This window comes from Phocoena phocoena, chromosome 10 (assembly GCF_963924675.1).
Source record: "Phocoena phocoena chromosome 10, mPhoPho1.1, whole genome shotgun sequence".
In the NCBI taxonomy this organism is placed as follows: Eukaryota; Metazoa; Chordata; class Mammalia; order Artiodactyla; family Phocoenidae; genus Phocoena; species Phocoena phocoena.
This window is the reverse complement of record NC_089228.1, coordinates 88,862,791-88,882,261: the sequence shown is the minus strand read 5'-3', so window position 1 is coordinate 88,882,261 and position 19,471 is coordinate 88,862,791. Positions and strand designations below refer to the sequence as shown.

Sequence of the window (19,471 nt, the reverse complement as noted above, 5' to 3'; positions counted from 1 at the left end):
GGTAACTTAAAAGAGCAGTTCTATACACAGTTTTCTGTTCGTTAAGGTTTGCTCAAGTGTGTACACCAATGAGATGAGTACCTTAGTGACACAGATAAGAGATAAGACTGATCCTTCCTTTACCATTTAGTGATTCTGTGATGATTGGCAATTTCTTCCACCTTTTTGAATCTTATTTCCCTAATGGTGCTTTCCCTATTTCCCACAGAGACAAAATAGAATCTGTCTTATGTGGAGGTTGTATTAAATAAGGTGTAAGTTGTTCACATATTGCCTGGCACTTAGTATTATATAATAAATGGTAGTTGTTGTTATCATCTCTCTGACAGGGTTACAATAATAATAGCTAAAACATGTCAGGCAGTACGTAGCAGGCACTGTCCTGAGCAACTAGTCGGTATACTAATTCATTAGTCCTCTTATCTGTGAATACTTTTACTGTTCTTATTTTATAGAAAAGGAAACTGAAGCATACTAGTGCTAAGTAAGTAATTTGCCCAAGAGCGTGCAGCTAGTTAGTGGCAGAGCCCCTCAGTTACACATGGGAAGAGTTTTCTCCTAGATGTCCATGTTAAAAAATTAGGGATGAACTCCCAAGCCACACCAGTCTTTGTCCTAGTGACTCATTATGGCTTTTCAACCCTTATCTAAATGTTTCAGGGCTTTTTCTGTTTTCAGCTCAGGTCCTTTAAGAATTTCTTCGTAAAATTATGAAAATAAATTTAAAGCTGCTGAAAGGTGCCTTAACTTTATTTGAAGAGGTCGTATTGTTTCTCCCTAAATTTCCTCTTCGGTGTGAACAGAATGATTGCTCGTTGTCATAAATCAGGAGTTGGGAAATACGTCCAAGTTTTCCTCCTTCTAGTCCTTCCTGATGGCACGCTCTGAACATAATTCCCTTTCAACCTTAACCTTACCTTTGCCTTTTGCCCCTGTTTGGCCGTATTTAATTCTTGGACTATGCTTTGTCAAAAGCTTGGCTAGTAGGACTTCTTAGAATAAAGTATGTTCTGGAGCAGGGGTTCCCAACCCCTGGCGGTCCTCGGCCTGTTGGGAATCGGGCCGCACAGCAGGAGGTGAGCTACGGGCGAGCAGGGAAGCTTCATCTGCCGCTCCCCATCGCTCGCATTACCGCCTGAACCATCCCCCCCGCCGTCCCCCGCCCCCCACCCCCATCCGTGGAAAAATTGTCTTCCATGAAACTGGTCTCTGGGGCCAAAAAGTTTGGGGACCGCTGTTATGGAGGATTGCATAACTATCTCTCTGTCTTTAGAAAGATGTTTTTTGTTCTAGTTTTGTTTCTTTCACTTTTAAGAGGGTTGCTGTGGGTATAATTCAGATACCATCAATAAGCACCCAGTGTAAGAGTATGTTTGAAGATTTTTAGTGAATGTATACATTTGTGCAAGCATCATCACAAGTCAGTTTTAGAATGCTTTGGTTATGACACAGTTTCCTAATGCCTGTTTGGAGTGAATCCCTGCTCCCAGGCCCAGGCAACCACTGATCAGCTTTCTGTCTCTCTAGTTTTGCTTCTTGTAGAAATTTCATGTAAATGGAAGCAATAAGTAATCCTTTGTGTCGTCCTTCTTAGGATGTTTTCAGGGTTCATCCATGTTGGTGCATGTATCATTAGTTGGTTCTCTTTTATTTGTAAGTAAATTCTCATTGTATGGGTATGTCACATTTTGTTTATCCATTCTCAGTTGATAGACCTTTGGACTGTTTGCAGGTTGAAGCTATTATGAAGAATGCTGCTGTAAAAATCCACATACAAGTCCTTGTGTGGACATATGTTTTAATTTCTCTTGTGTAGATAGCTAGGAGTAGACTTTCTTAGTCACAGTAAATGTGTATTTAACTTTTCAAACAATTGCCAAACCATTTCCCAAAGTAACTGCACCATTTTAAAGTCCCACCTACGATGGATAAGGGTTCCAGTTTCTCAATATGCACATCGATGTCTGTTGTTTTCTAGTGTTTTTTCAATATAGCCATTCTCCTGGGTATGTGGCATCTTACAAGGTTTTAACTTGCATTGCCCTGATTATTAACGACTTTGGGCAATGTTTTATGCATTTATTAACTATTCATATATCTTCTTTAGTTAAGTGTTAAAATCCTTTGCCCATTGTACAGTTGTGTTGTCTTCCTGTTGGTGAGACATAAGATATATGATATGTAAATACTTTTTCCCAGTCTATGGCTTCTCTTTTTGTTTTCTTAATGGTGTATTTTCAGTAAGTCCAATTTACCAGTTTATCCAATTTTTTTTCATAGATTGTGCTTTTGGTATTGATGTTATAGCTAAGAAATCTTTTCCTTCCTCAAGTCACAAAGATTTTCTTCTGGAAGTTTAGTAATTCTAGCTCTTACATTTATGATTCATATAGAACTACTTTTTGTGTATAATGTAAGGTAAAGTAAGGGTCTAATAAGTTTTTTTTGGGGGGAGGCATATGGTATCCAATTGCTCCAGCACCATTTATTGAAAACACTGTCACCTTCCCTCATTGAATTGCCTTGGCAGTTTTGTTGAAAATGAACCATAAATGTGTGGGTGTATTTTTGGACTCTATGCTGTTCCACTGATCTGTCATTATACTGCTACCACACTGTCTTGATAGTGTAGCTTTGTAGTAAATCTTTTAAGTCAGGTTCATCCATTCCACTAACTTTGTTCTTGTTCAAAATTGTTTTGGCTATTTTAGGTCCTTTGCATTTCCGTATAAATTTAGAATCAGCTTGTCAATGTTTTCTACAGAAAAACATCCTGAAATATTTTGATAGTAGTTGCACCGAATCTTTTTTTCTTAATTATTTATTTATTTATTTTATTTTTAACATCTTTATTGGAGTATAATTGCTCTACAGTGTTGTGTTAGTTTCTGCTATATAACAAAGTGAATCAGCTATACATATACATATATCCCCATATCCCCTCACTCTTGCGTCTCCCTCCCACCTTCCCTATCCCACCCCTCTTGGCAGTCACAGAGCACAGAGCTGATCTCCCTGTGCTATGTGGCTGCTTCCCACTAGCTAAATATTTTACACTTGGTAGTGTATATATGTCCATGCCACTCTCTCACTTCATCCCAGCTTACCCTTCCCCCTCCCCGTGTCCTCAAGTCCATTCTCTATGTCTGCATCTTTATTCCTGTCCTGCCCCTAGGTTCTTCAGAACCATTTTTCTTTTTTTAGATTCCATATATATGTGTTAACATAGGGCACTTGTTTTTCTCTTTCTGACTTACTTCACTCTGTATGACAGACTCTAGGTCCATCCACCTCACTACAAATAACTCAATTTCGTTTCTTTTTATGGCTGAGTAATATTCCATTGTATATATGTGCCACATCTTCTTTATCCATTCATCTGCCTATGGACACTTAGGTGGCTTCCATGTCCTGGCTATTGTAAATAGTGCTGCAATGAACGTTGTGGTACATGACTCTTTTTGAATTATGGTTTTCTCCGGGTATATGCCTAGTAGTGGGATTGCTGGGTCATATGGTAGTTCTTTTTTTGCACTGAATCTTAGTATTGATTTGAAGAGACTAACCATCTTAACAACAGTATAATCTTCCAATCCATGAAAATGATATATTTTTCAATTTATTTAGCTGTTCTTTTATTTCTCTCAGCAAATTTTAAGAAACTCTTTATCTGTTTCTGTGCTCAAATTTATTCTTAAGTATTTTTATGCTATTGTGAATGGAACTGCTTTCTTGATTTCATTTTCTCATTATTCATTACTAATATATAAAAATACAATTGATTTTTTTAACTTTTTACTTTATATTGGGGTATAGTTGATTAACAGTGTTTTGATAGTTTCAGGTGTACAGCAAAGTGATTCAGTTATACATATACCTGTATCTGTTCTTTTTCAAATTCTTTTCCCATTTAGGTTGTTACATAATATTGAGCATAGTCACCTGTGCTATACAGTAGAAAATACAGTTGATTTTTATATGTTGATCCTTAGCTTTAGTGAACTCATTTATTCTAGTAGATTCCTTAGATTTTCTATGTGTGAGGTTATGTCACTTGCAAAAAAAAAAAAAAAAAGGCTTTTTCCTTTTCAATCTATATGCTTTCATTTCTTTCTCTTGCTTTTCTGCACTGATTATAATGTTCTACTCCACTAATATTTTGAAGAAGTGAGAACAGAATTCTCTGCCTTGTTACTATTCTTAATGGAAAAGCATTTAGTCTTTCACCAATAAATATGATAATAGCTGTAGATCCTTTACTAGATTGCAGTAGTTTCCTTCTGTTCTTTCTTTGCTGAGAGTTTTTATCATGAATGGGTGCTGGACTTGTAAACTGAGTTTTCTACATGTACTAATATCACCATGGGGTTTTTATCCTTTATTCTTTTCATGTGGCTTATTGCATTAATTGATATTTGCACATCATACCAACCCTTGCATTTCTGAGATTAAAAACATGGTCATGATATACAATACTTTTTATGTGTTTTGAGGCTCACTTTGCTTATCTTCTGTTAAGAATTTTTGTCTCTGAGTTCATGAACGTTATTGGTCTGGAATTATTTCCATCTCTTTCTCTGGTTTTCATACAGGCTACTGTTGCTGGACTTGTAAAATGAGTTTATCATCTATTTTTGAAACAGTCTCTGGGAATTCCGTGGCAGTCCATGGTTAGGACTCGGGTCTCTCACTGCCAGGTCCCCAGGTTCGATCCATGGTTGGGGAACTAAGATCCCGAAGCAAGCTTCATGGCTAAAAAAAAAAAAAGGAAAGAAATAGTCTGTGTAGAATTAGTTTTATTCTCTCTTAAATGTAAAGTCATCTGGGCCTGCATGCCTCCATTGTTTTGTGTTGTTTTCTTTGGTGACAGTATTTTGAATTACAAATTCAATTTTTGTAATAGATAAAAGGCTATGCAGATTTTCTGCTTCTTCAGTTTTTATAATTTATGCCTTTCCAAAAATTTTCCTGTTTCATCTAAGTTTTTAATTTATTGTCTTAAAATTGCTTACAATATACCCTTAGTATCCTTTTAATGTTGATAACAACTGTAGTGCTGTCCCCTCCTTCATGCCTGAAGTCGGTCATTTGTGTCTTCTCTTTTCTTCTCAGTCTACTAGTAGTTTAGTAATTTTATTAATTATTTTTAAAGGTGCACCTTACTTTTTTTGTTTTTTCTCTATTTTCTATTTTATTGACTTCTTCTTTTGCCTTTATTATTTCCTTTATTTTACTTTGGGTTTGATTTGCTCCTGTTTTAAAACTTCTTAAGGTGGAAGCTTAGATTATTGTTTACCTCTTTCTAACACGGACATTTAAATCTATAAATTTCTTTCTAAGCACTGCTTTAGCTGCATCCCATATATTTAGATATGGTATATTTTTATTTTCATTCCATTCAAGATACTTTTTATTCCCTTTCTCCTTCCAATTTAGCTTCCATGAAATTGTGGAGTAGTTGTCCTGGAATTAATCTCTATAGGACTAAAAAATGTTTCTTTTAATCATGTGTTTTGTTTATGCCTAATAATTTTAATAGGTCTGATCCTTTTTCTGATCATTTTCACCGCTTTCTTTTGAGGCAGATAGTGTGTGTGTTAGTCTCACTTTTTTCACATGTGGAATTTGAAGCTCATAAGTTATTGATCTAAAGAATGAAATAGAATCATCCTTTTTATATTTTTGCCAGTGAAACACCAAACTGCAAGTGAAAGTCTTCAGGTGTATTAAAGTACAACATTTTTTGTAGTATTTCAAGTACAGTATGGCGTGTATATATGTATGTATTTTTAGTCAAGGTGAATAATTAAGTATTTTAAAATATTTGGGGCTTTCTTAAATGCTGGCCTAGTGCCAGCAAATAGGTTGTACTCTACTTACATGTCCCTGATCGATTTTCATAACTAATCATACACCTCAATTCATATGCATAATTGGAAACTTTCTCATTAATTCCATTCCCAAGTTATTTAATGAACTCTTTTTTCAAGTAAATAGCAAGTATAAGTCAGAAAAAAATGGGTCAAAACTTCTCATATTTAAGCTAATTGGACATTTTCATTTTCATCATTCCTTCAGAATTAATACTATGAAAATGTAAATATAGAAGGTCTTTTAAATCTTAAAAAGACATAATACCTAGTAATTATATTTATTAGACTCACAGCTTCAATAAATTTGTGGAAATGATCATTTTTTAAAATTTTACGGGTTCGTGCCCCAGTCCGGGAAGAGCCCACATGCCGCAGAGCGGCTAGACCCGTGAGCCATGGCCGCTGAACCTGCGCGTCCGGAGTCTGTGCTCCACAATGGGAGAGGCGTGAGAGGCCCGCGTACCGCAAAAAAAAAACCAAAAAAATTTAGTAATTTGAAAATTCATACTGTCTCAAAAAACAGCATTTACTCACAATTGGCATATTAAATATTTGGATTAATATTCTATTTTACACCCTTTAAAATTTCCTTATAGCCACTTAAATCATATGCATGCAATTAGTTTAGAATTTGGTCCACTTCAAACATTTTTGATTTTTCTTATGAACTGAAGAGGATATTGACTAATAAGCAAATTAGCAGTGTAAATATGAGATATTTTATTTGGTTCACCTAAGGAGCCCAATTATTTTGAAGAACCTAAGTAGCATGATTTGCATATACAAAATCAATGTAGAGATGAGCTTCAATATTAAAGTGTAGTCTCTACTTTGAAAACATTTTTTGGGTAATCAGTTTATATTCTTATATACTTTGAAATTTAAACTGCTTTTACTTTTAAATACTAACTTAGGTCTTTCACGAATTCATAGTGTCCTATCCCCACCTCTGTTATTGGTCACCTTTTTGTGTAGATTATCAAATATATTTATACATTGAACATCCCCTTCCTTAACATTTATGATGACTACTGTAAAGGTTTGTCTTTTCTTTTTCGCTACAGACTTTAAGGCCAAAGTAAGCAGGTGTTACATAATACTGAACTCAACTACATTGGATCAAGAAGGATGTGGGGTGGGGGGGGAGGATCAGTAAGGTACTTTCCTTTGGGAATACCCCATAATCTAGTGCCAAGTTCATTCCAATTCATAGCCTGGAACAATAACCTGTTGTCTTTGTCGCTGCAGTGTTTCACAGGCAATTTCTCAGATTTTTTTTTTTTTCCCCTAATTTCTTAGGAGAGATGGTCTCTTCTCTGTCACTTCTGCTGTGATCCATTACTTTTATTTTTAGGTGTGGATTTCTTTTGTTCAGAAATAGTTGTAAGTCAGCTGTAAAAAGTTGCTAATTGAAGTTATTAACATAATTCTATTTCACATGCTTTAGTTAGTCTAGAAAATAGTCTTTTAATTTACCATTTACTGTAAAAGTATATTTTTTATGGTTTTCAACAATAATTTTGATAATTATCCTTAAAAGAGAAAAAAAAATTTTATAACATGATAACAATTTTTTAAATAATTTTTTTCCAAATATACTGTTGGATTTTTCTGTATGTATATTGTCTCATTTTCTATTTAGCATCAGATAGAAAAGTTCCAGACCTTGGAACTTCCCTTACTAATTAAAGTTCAGACAAGTTAATAGCTGGGTGAGAGTAAGCAGAAATCAAGAAAGAAATATTTTTTAAAATAAATTTGTCATTCTTTCACACAGAATATTGTAGCATACTTATGGAGAAACTCAATGGCCAAAGAGGAATGACTTCCAAGATGCTAACATACGGACCTATTGAAAAACAAATGGAGCTTGTTACCCAGTCACTCTCACGAAAAGCTTTTAGTGCTTTATTCTTAAGTATTAAAGGGCAGCAAGAGTCACTATTTATTACGGCAGGTCTTAGTCATGAATGAAAGGGACCAAATCCAAGAACCCAGAGGAAATAGATACAGTTATAGTGAGCAAAGGAAAGATTGTGGATAAACTGTAATTGGTATCCTCAAAGAGTTAAGAAAAGATGTTGCATCTCTAAAAAACAGTAAGCTGTGAAAAGGAAAACTGGAAAATGAGAAAGAGCTCTTAGAAATTTAAAATATGATAAACAATTAATTTTTTCAGTAGAAGCATTGGAAGATAAACTGAAGTGAATCTTTCAGAAAACGTAACAAAAGCACACGATGGAAAATAATAGTGGAGCAGCTTAGAGGGTCAATCCTGTAGTTTCAACATTCCAAGGAGAGGAGTTGCAGAGAGAGAAAAATGATTTTAAAAATAGCATAAAATTAGACCTATAGACCATGAGTCTCCAGATTGTACCCTGTACAAATATTTCAATACTTAATCCAAGACCTACTATCATGAAATTTAAAAACATTGAAAAAAATTAGTAGCCTAAAAGCTTTCAAAAAGATAGTGGGGCACTTGTAAAGAAGTTTGTGTCAGAGTGGATCTGGACATCTCATCTCAACCTTGCCAACTTAAAAAAAAAAAAAAGGGAACAATACAAAATTCTGATGGGTAATACTTTTCATTTTGGAGGGCTATGCACCCCACACTATCAGTCAGTTGTGTGTGGATTAAGACATGTTCAGAGATGCTAAAACAATAACAACAAAATTTCCCTGCCACTCTTTTTGATGAAGCTTCTGAAAGAATGCTCCAGCAGAATTAAGGAGAATAGAATAGTCAAGAATTAGGAAGACATAGGATCCAGAAAAAAAAAGGGGGGGGGGGATTGAAAAGAAAACCAAGGAACCACATTCAAGGATGACAGCTGGTTCATCATGAAAGCAACACATACTTGAAGAAAGTTAGGAGTGGCATTTCCAGAGAGAAAAATGGAACTGGTAAATTATATAGTACACTGAGAGTTTAGAAAGTAGTATTGGTTTTTGATAGAACTGATGGATCTTCTGGAAAACATTTACATAGGTATATAGAATATTAAGCAATTTTTTTTAAAAAAGGAGGCAATTATTAACTCTAGGAAAAATTAAATATGGCAAAAGAAAACTTATTGATAGTATACCAGTTGGCTGTGAAAGTGAACAATATCTCAGCATTTATACCAATGGAAATACTATTAACACTATTAATTTAACTAAAAATTGAGCAGTGATTATGTTGGAAGGGGAGGGATACGGTAGTTTAAAGAGCTGAATCCTCATTGAAGTCTGCAAATATTGCCTAATAGTCAATAAGTCTAGAAATAGAATAAGCATCGATATTAAAATATAGAAGGATGAAGAAACATCTGAAATTTTTTTAAATGGGTATTTCCTGAGGATGATAGGGGGCCGTGTTTTCCATAAACTTTTAATATTTAGGGCATTTTAAAACTGTTTGCAAATGTCCCTTTCCTAAAAATTTAATTTTAAAGGAATAGTGGTATTTAAAATGTCAAGGAAGTAGAATAATTATGGACTGTAGTCAACTTTGTACATTTTTGTTTTATTATTTTCTAGAGTTCCTGGAATAACTATTGCTACAGACATTATCTGTGGTTTTCCTGGAGAAACAGACCAAGATTTTCAAGAAACAGTGAAACTTGTTGAAGAGTACAAATTTCCAAGTCTCTTTATTAACCAATTTTACCCAAGACCAGGAACTCCCGCTGCAAAAATGGAGCAAGTTCCAGCGCAAGTGGTAAGATACTTTTCTTGTAAGGTATTATATTTAGCCAACAGCTATAAAAATGCAGCTGTGTTGCCTGCCTTAACACAACTAGCTCATGGTATAACCAACCCTTAAGTTACGAAATACGGAATGTTTGTTCCCAGTTGGGGTCAGGGGCAGGGAGACCTTGGTACATTAAATGACCTTAGGTAACTATAATACTACCTTTTTTTTTTCTCTTGACGAGTGAGGTTCAGATGACATGGGGAGAATTTTTTAAACTAATATCTAGTACTAACTGTTTATAGGATAAAGCCTTGGGTCTTTCACAATAAGGCAAAACTTAAATATTTGTGAGCAAAGGAGGCTTCCCTGCTTCTTAAGAGATGCTTTTCATAATTTGTTACTTTCTGAGGGTCCCCTGGTTTTCCTACTTTTCCATGGGATAGATATGATGCTGTCTGTCTGTTTCGGATGTGTGTTGCTTTCACAGTGAACCTCAATTTAATTTCCTCCTTACATGTTCATAGACATATTAGAATAAGATGACCTAAAATAAATGTGAAAAAGTTTGAGAGCCAGTAAAGGCAAACTGTTTCCCAGAATGCACCAGAAATTAATGACCTCAAACAAGCAGTTAGTTTCTAGATTCATTGGCCCAAGATGAAAAAATGTTAGTAAGCCTTAAGAGGAAGTAGAATTTTTTTCACTGAAAATTTTCTGCTTTGTTTCTGATTACCAAAACAAATTGTGTGCTACCATTAATTTTTCATAAACATAAAAAGAAATCAAATGAGCTAATTACTTTTTATATCTAAATTACAATTTTTATTGACGTATAATTTGCATTCAGCAAAATTACCTCTTTCCAGCATATAGTTCTTTGAATTTTGATGAAAGCATTCACTAGTGTAACTGGTCCCACAATGAAGATACAGAATGGTTCCATCAGGCCCCCCTGCCAAACTCCCTTTTACTTTTTTTGTAGTTGTCTACTCTCTCCATCCCCAGCTCCTTAACAACTACTGTTCTATTGTCCTTATAGTCTAATTCATTCTTTTTTAAACTTCTTTAATAAAAAAAGTTTTTAAACTTCAAAATACCTGCAGAAAAGTGTACAGCTGTATGTTTTCATAAAGTGAATACTTCCATGTAACCCTCAGTCTGATCAAGAAATAGGACATTAGCAGTACCCCAGAGGTCCCCATCATGCCTTTCTCTTTACTATCCTCTCCTATTTCCCAACAGAAACCACTATCCCTCATTCTGACATACTAGTTTGACCTGTTTTTAAACTTCATATAAGCGAAAGAATTCATCAGTGTTTGAACATTGGGTTTTTCAATTTAATATTGTGTTGGTGAGAGTAGTCTGTTTTTGCTATTAGCTGTATCTCATTCATTTTCTTTGCTATATAGTATTCCATTATGCAAATCACAATTTGTCCATCCTAATGTGAAAGAAGAATTGGGTCTTTTCAACATTCCATTGTTAGTATTGCAACTAATACAGCCATCAGCTTTCCTGCTTGTATCTTTTATTTGACTCGTGTATGTAAACATTTCTGCTGGGTGTTTAGCTAGGAGTGTAATTGCTGGATCATAGGAAATACAATTACTCTGCTCTACTAGATGCTGCCCAATAGTCTTCCCAACTAGTTGAATTTAGAGTTCCAGCAACAGTATATCTAAAAATGCTAGTGACTCTGTATTCTTGCCAGCAGTTGGCAGTGTGTTTTTATTAGTAACCATTCTGATGGGAATGTAATGTAATGTTTTTTTTAGGGGGTGGCTATGTTGGGTCTTTGTTGCCACACATGGGCTTTCTCTAGTTGGGGCGAGCGGGACCTACTCTTCGTTGTGGTGCGTGTGCTTCTCATTGCAGTGGTTTCTCTTGTTGCGGAGCATGGGCTCTAGGCACGTGGGCTTCAGTCGTTGTGGCACAAGGGCTCAGTAGTTGTGGTGCACGGGCTTAGTTGCTCCGCGGCATGTGGGATCTTCCCAGACCAGGGATTGAACCCGTGTCCCCTGCATAGGCAGGCGGATTCTTAACCACTGCGCCACCAGGGAAATCCTGTAATGTAATCTAATTGTGGTTTTTATATCTCCCTGTCAACTATTGATACTGAATACCTTTTATATGTTTATTGGAGATTTGGATACACTTTTTCATGAAGTGCCTGTTCACACCTTTGCCTCTTTATCTCTTGGCTTACCTGTCTTGTTTGTTTCCTCCCCCGTTCCTTCCTCTGATTTATAGGAATTATTTGTGTTTTCTGAATAGAAGTCCATTGTTGGTCATGGTAATCTAAGTACCTTCCATTCTATAACCAGTCTTTACACTCTTTTAATGGTGCCTTTTGAAGAGCATTCTTAATTTTATGTAGAATTTATCAATATTTTTCTTCTTGTTTTAGTGTTTTTTTGGGTCCTGTTTAAGATTACCTTTCCCACATTGTCATGAAGATACCCTCCCTGCACAAGGTACTCTTAGATTTTATGATTTTGCCTTTTACTTTTAGATCTTTAATCCAGCTGGAATTTATTTTTGTTTAGATTATGAGGTACGGAGGTCAAGACTTTTTTAAAAATATAAGGGTATCCATTTGAGTCATCACCACTTATGGAATACCTCATCCTTTACTCACTGCTCTGCCTGGTCACCTTTATCATAAATCAACTGTCTCTACACGTGGGTCTGTTCTGGAACACTATTCTGTTCCTTTGGTCTGTTGATTTCTCCCCAAAATCACAAAGTTAATTACTGTAGCTTTGTAATAAGTCTTGATATTGGCAGTGTAAGTATTCCAAATGTTTTTTCCTTGAAAATTGTCCTGACTATTCTTGATCCTTTGACTTTCTAAATTTGTCAACTTCCACCAAAAAATCCTGCTGGAATTTTAATTGATATTGTATTGATTCTATAGATCATTTGGGGGGAAATTGACATTGTAATAATATCAAGTTTTTCATCTTTGAATAAAATATAGCTCTTAGTTATTTTAATCTTCTTTAATTTCTCTCAATAATGATAGTCTTCTGTATACAAGCCTTGCATATCATTTATTATTTTTATCCATATGTGTGTATTCCCTTGATATTATTAATCATTTTTAATTGTTACTACTATTTAGAAATAGAATTGATTTTAACATATTTACCTTTCACCCATCAACTTTGCTGAATTTATTTATTCTAATAGTTTTTCTGTAGGATTTTTTTTTCTTCCAGTTCTTCTGCGTATACAGTTGTATTATCTGAGGATAGTTGCAGTTTTACTTCTTCCTTTTCAATCCTCATAACTTTTCTTTCTTATTGTATTGCCTGGAACTTCCAGTACACTACTGAATAAAATTGGGTAGTTTTCTCTTCTTTCCTAACTCAAGAGTGGAGTTTACGGAATTTCACCATTCAGTGTAAAAGTTAACTGTAGTTTGGGGATTAGGGAAGTCCCTTTCTAAGTCCTAATTTACCGTGTGTGTGTGTGTGTGTGTGTGTGTGTGTGTGTGTGTGTGCGTGTGTAAATTAGGTAAATTATGTGTGTGCGCATGCACGCTTTAATCATGAATAGAATTAAACTTTTATCACTTTCTTTTCATCTATTGAAATAATCATATGGTTTGTGGTGTTAAGTCTGTTAATATTGTGAATTCTACTGAATGGCTTTTGAATATTTAAATCAACCTTGCATTCCTGGGATAAACTTCTCTTGGTCATGATGTATTATTTTTGATATATTATTTCAGTCAGTTTGCTCAAATTTTGTGAAGAATTTTTACATCTTTGTTCACGGAAAATTTTGATCTGTAGTTTTCTGGTAATGTCTTCTTAATTTTGGTTTCAGAGTAATGTTGGCCTCATAAAATGAGTTGGGAAGTATTCCTTCCTCTACATTTTGCTGGAAGAGTTTGTATAGTATTTCTATTATTTTCCCTTAAATATACCTAGAATTACCTAATGTATTAAGTGTAATTGTAAGATGGCCCCAGAAACTCCCTCATCCCTTCCCCCCTCATTAGGGTACATACTCTGCGTAATCCCTGGGACTGTTAATTTGATATTTGCTCTACCCTTTGGTTTCTTGGTTCTGCCCTCTGAGTCATTTTTCCTTGTTCATGAAAGCAGTTTCTCAAAAACGTTGTGGCTCTTCCCTGTATTTCACTGGAGTTTATTCCGTTAGACAAAAATCACATCAACAGATCTTTATGATATGATGCCTTCTCTACCTTAGCCCCCTGCTGAGAACTTTTCTTTGTATTTTTCCTCCTTGGAATTCCTGGAGCTTCTTTACTCTGCCCTGACCTCTTTCATCAGCTTTGGAAAATGTCAGCCATTCTCTCTCCAGGTATTTCTTTTGCTCCATTCTCTCTTTCTCTTCTCTTCTAGAGTTTCAGTTATACATGTTATGATATCCAATGTCTAATTTATCCTTTTCTATATTTTTCCTTCTTTGTTCTCTTTCTGTTTCTGGATGTTCTCTCCTCACCTCTTTTCTAGTTTCTTGCTATTCACAGTAGTGAACAGCAAGGTGAACAGCAACAGTGGCATGTGTGGTCCCTAGAGAAGCAGCACTGCTGTCCACCCGTGGGGCTGCTGGAAATGCAGGCTCTCAGGCCCCACCCCATCCCAGACCTTCTCAGTCATTCTTCGTCTCCACATGATTTGTCTGTACATTAAAATTTATGAAGTGCTATTCTAGTTTACTAATCCTTTATTCATCTGTTTTTAATCTGCCATCAAACCCATAAATGGAATTTCTCATTTTAATTTTTTTACTTCTAGAATTACAATTTGATTCTTTTTTTTATAGATTCCAGTGTTCTAGTGAAGTTCCCCATACTTTCCTCTATATTTTTTGAACATATTTAATCGGTTACCTTAAAGCCCATACTGAATTCTCCAATATCTGGATCTAATGTTGGTTTGTTTGTATTGTTTTTTTCTTGATTTTGATCATTTGTCTTCTCTTCCCATATACCTGATCATTTTTATTATATGACTACCATCGTTTATTTTTTTAAAAAAACAACTATAGGGTCTAGACTGTAATGTATCTTCCTCTTGGAGTATTTAATTTTGCTTCTGCTAGACTCCAAGATAAGGACTGATTATTTGAATTGATCTGAGATTGATTTTTCAAACTATTTTTCAGCCTTTCTGAGGATTGGGTTATTTCTGGCTTGCCCTTACTTTTTGAAGGCAGGCAGGGGTGTGTTGGTTTTTAACACCTGACATTCAGCAGGAAGGGTTCTGATTTATAGCTTTTTCTGATTTCCATAGTGTAAATACTTCCACTCTTGCCACTTTCAAATCACCAATGTGATATCACTGAACAGCACATGAAATTGGGAAGAGATGCACATGATCAACTCTGGTGAGCTGGTAAAAAGCCTGAGCCGACATACCACCCTAGTGGAGCTCTTCAGGATCTCAGCTGAAATCCTGTGCTGGTTAGCAGGGCCTTTTCTTACGGCAGGTCTTCCACTCTGATTTTTGTCTCTGCAGGATCATGAGAATGCTTCGGGCTCTGCATGGTTTCTCGGCCTCTTAGCTTTTACCTGGCTGCTCAGTCTCCCAGTCACTGCTTACAAATTAATAAATACCCAAAAGGGAAAAGTAGATCCAAACGTTGAGCTTCTCTCCAGAATCTTAGTTCCTCAGGTTCTCACTGCGTTGGTAGTTTTTTGATGTTCAAACTGTATATATTATAAATTTTATTCACCTTTTCTATTTGTTCTTGGCAAGATCATTGGTCTGATACAAGCTGGTTTGCCTTAGCCAGAAGCAGAACTCATTGCATAAGATCAGCTTTCAGATGCTTTTTATTTTGCTCTTTTATCTTTTAAACATAGCCCCTTAGCATCTTCCTTACATTTTTTTTAGCTTCTGTCACCCAATCCTGGCATAGCAGAACCATTTTTTCTTTTTTAGACTTTATATTTTAGAGCAGTTTTAGGTTCATAGCAAAATTGAGTAGAAAGTACATGGAGTTCCCATATACTCTGCCACACACACATACAACTTCCCCTGATATCAACATCCCACACCAGAGTGTGGTACATTGGTAACATCAATGAACCTGCATTGGGACATCATTATCACCCAAAGTCAGTAGTTTACATTTCAGTCTACATTCTTTACATTTGTGGAAATGTGTAAACATGTATCTACCATTATAGTATCGTACAGAATAGTTTCCCTTCTCTAAAATTTCTTTGTGCTCTACCTGTTCATCCCTCCCCTACCCCCCAGCACCTGGGAACCACTGATTATTTTTACTGTATTCATAATTTTGCCGTTTCCAGAATGTCAGATAGTTGGAATCCTAGAGTGTTGTAGCCTTTTCAGATTGGCTTATTTCACTTAGTAATGTGCATTTAAGGTTTCTCTATGTCTTTCTATGGTTTGATAGCTCATTTCATTTTAAAACAACAGAACTTTATTGTCTAACAGTTCTGAATACTGAAGTCCAGAGGCAGGCTTCCTCTGGACCACGTAGGAAAATCCTTCCTTGCGTCTTCCTAGCTTGGGGTGGTTTGCTGCTAATCTTTTTCCTTTGCTTGTAGCTGCCTTCATTGTCGCATGGTATCCCTGTGTGTGTCTGTCTTCACGTGGCTATTTCTTGTAAGGACCCCAGCCATATTAGATTAGGGACCCGCCCTATTCCTCATCTCAACTCATTACATCTGCAGTGACCCTCTTTCCAAATAAGGCTGCATTTTGAGATTATGGGGGTTAGGACTTCAACATATCTTTTATGGCGGGAGATAACAACTCAATCCACACACTTCTCTAAATTTCTGTAATTATGCTCTAGGTAAAAACTAGCCTGGAAGAGTTTCATCTTTATAAAATTTAGAATCTTAAATAAAAGGAATTAAGTATTAATGATGAAACTCTTTGATGACCTGCCATCAAAGAGAGGATATATCATGTGCATTGAATCTCCCTGGTTTTCCTAAATTTATCAAAAATTAACAACTCTCTACCCTAAGGTAGGTACTTTATGAAACTGCTTAGTGACTGGACGTCACTAAAACACTGCTACGAAATAGATATCCATTCTTTCTTACCTAATTTGTTTCCCATTTCCTTGCCTAAAAAATCAACAATGAAGATGGGCTCTAACCCCTTACTGGAAGAAGACCACAATATCAGTTACTTTCAAACAACACTTTTTATTCTGTCTTTAGAGCTCCTCTTAGTGAAAATATATTGTTTTCTTAGGTATATTTTATTTCCACTAAAATCAACCCCCCCCAAATGTTCTCCGATAAATGACATGAATAATTTCAGTATACTTTTCCCTTTCCCATAACTACGTTTACATGAATCCTAGTATTAATGTAAGTAAGTCCCAATGCTTTTCATGCTTTATAGTAGAGCTCTGATAAATGAACTATATTTTGTGTATTTTTTAATCCTTTAAATCATCAAATGGATAAAAGCACCATACAGTTGAGTTTTGCATTTGCATAGGTGGGAGGGGCAGATTTTTTGCCAATCCTTTATTGCCTGCTGAAAAAAAAGTGTAACCCTCTTAAATTGATAATGAAAATAACTTAGGCAATGTATTTCCATGATCGGGATAGACTAAAATTTTTTTCTTAGCTTTTGAAAGCTTATTAATTTATAAGATTTAATAGTGGAATCACTTAAGCTAATTGGGAGTGACCTTAGACTTTTAGATGAAAGGTCAAATTTGCATGTTTACATTTTCTATTTCATTGAGTCTTCCTTGAGTAGTCTTCATTAATCTTAAGTAATTCTATTAGTATTTTAAAATTATGGCTGAGGTTCTTAGTCTGCCTAGAAAAGGTAACTTAAGTTTAAAAAGTCATTTGATTCTTAGCTATCAATTCCAGACTTTGTTTTTAGAAAATTTTGATGAAAAATAATGAAGTTGTAATGAAATCTTTATTTTAAGAGGCCTATGACTTGAAAAAATAATTTTTAGGTGATGAGAGTAGCTTTGGAATTTTCATATTGGTTTAAAATGTTAAACCGTGATATTAAATCCACCTGCTTGCTTGTCTTACATCTTGGAACTAAGATAACGTCTTTAGATATATATTAGCACAAAAGAATCATAACTCACTTACCTGCAGTTTCGAGAACATTTACCCTAGGAATAACGAGGCCACAGTAGATGCTTCCTGCCTCAGCTCTGAGGAGTGTGGGTGCATGTTTCTGAGGCACCTGGAGGGCCATCCTTGAGATTGATCCAGGCAGCTTTGCTGAAACTGTCCCCAGTAGATTTCTCTGTGAGGGAGTGAATTTTTGCTGGAGGTATTCAAACCAAGGCCAGATGACCGCTTGGAATAGATGTTGAATAAGAAATGTTCTTGGGCTTCCCTGATGGTGCAGTGGTTGAGAGTCCACCTGCCGATGCAGGGGACACGGTTTCGTGCCCTGGTCCAGGAAGATCCCACATGCCGCGGAGCGGCTGGGCCCGTGAGCCATGGCCACTGAGCCTGCGTGTCCGGAGCCTGTGCTCCACAATGGGAGAGGCCACAACGGTGAGAGGCCCGCGTACCACAAAAAAAAAAAAAAGGTTCTTAAATCATATGCACGTTTAAGAACAATGACATATAATGGCTCTCCCAAATTTAGCTGCCTATAAGTTCTTTAAAAAAGCAAAACAGAGAAATAAAGCAGATAGAAAGAGCTTTGTTACTTTCTCTAAATGTTTTTAAAAGCTTGTTGTTTCTGAGTATGATCTAAAGTTTAACAACTCAGTATTTTAGAGACCATCAAGTTGCCTTAATGAAAGGAATTCTGATATTTTTGCCTTACTTGATAGTATAATTACATTATTTACACAGTCTCTGATTTTCAAATTAAAGCTTTTCCTTGAGGGAGAGGTAAAAATATTTTCAAGAGTTTTTACTCTAGATTGTCCATTATACTTTATTCTAAATTGATTTCCAAACATATGTCGAGGGAAGCCCCTTTTCTCAAGATTATTTTTGTTTTGACTTCTCTTTTCAAAAGGAATATTTCGGGATTCTTACACAATTGTATTCGATTCTTCCAGTGAGTCTTTTTTTTTATTATTTATTTTATTTTTATTTGTTTTTGGCTGCATTGGGTCTTTGTTGCTGCGTGTGGGCTTTCTCTAGTTGTGGTGAGCGGGGGCTGCTCTTCGTTGGGGTGCATGGGTTTCTCACTGTGGTGGCTTCTCTTGTTCCGGAGCACAGGCTCTAGGTGCGCAGGCTTCAGTAGCTCTGGCGCACGGGCTCAGTAGCTGTGGCTCGCGGGCTGTAGAGCGCTGGCTCAGTAGTTGTGGCTTGCGGGCTGTAGAGTTCAGGCTCAGTAGTTATGACTCATAGGCTTAGTTGCTCCGTGGCACGTGGGATCTTCCCGGACCAGGGCTCAAACCCATGTCCCCTGCATTGGCAGTTGGATTCTTAACCACTGTGCCACCCGGGAAGCCCTCCAGTGGGTCTTTTAAGTTTCTTTTTTCTGGACATATCATTTCTCTTTTAATTTCCTCTTTTGGTAGAGTGTTTAGCCTGACCATAGTTTTGTTTTTAATAGATTTCAGCAGATCACTTAACAGAGTCTTTTATGATGACTGTAGTAACATTAGGAAGTAGGAGCTAGATTATAATCCAGAGAGGTGGCTGGGAACAGCCTACCTACTTCGTGTGAGTTTTTATACAGATGGTATTCGTTTAACAAATGGAGAATTGAATTGAATGATCTCTAAGGCCCCTTGAAACTCTTAATAATCTTTGATTCTCTATCATTTGGTTTTAAGGCCACCTTTCAAACCATGTTTAGAAATTTTAGGTGCTTTATTTTTCTAGATCATCGGCCTAAATATGTTTTCGGCATTTCCCTATTCTTTCACCTTTTACTTTACTGTGAATCCAATGACTTTTTGTTTGTGTAATCAATAAATTGAAAGACTTCTTCTT

At 35.9% G+C, this 19,471-nt stretch overlaps 1 protein-coding gene across 1 annotated transcript in view; it reads left to right on the top strand.

Annotated features, from left to right (window-relative positions):
- The window catches only part of CDKAL1 (CDK5 regulatory subunit associated protein 1 like 1), a 640,361-nt gene that overhangs the window by 463,352 nt on the left and 157,538 nt on the right, over positions 1–19,471 (top strand). The window contains exon 12 of the mRNA XM_065885642.1: positions 9,399–9,579. Within this exon, the coding sequence (XP_065741714.1) occupies positions 9,399–9,579 (181 nt within the window). The remainder of the gene's footprint in view (positions 1–9,398; positions 9,580–19,471) is intronic.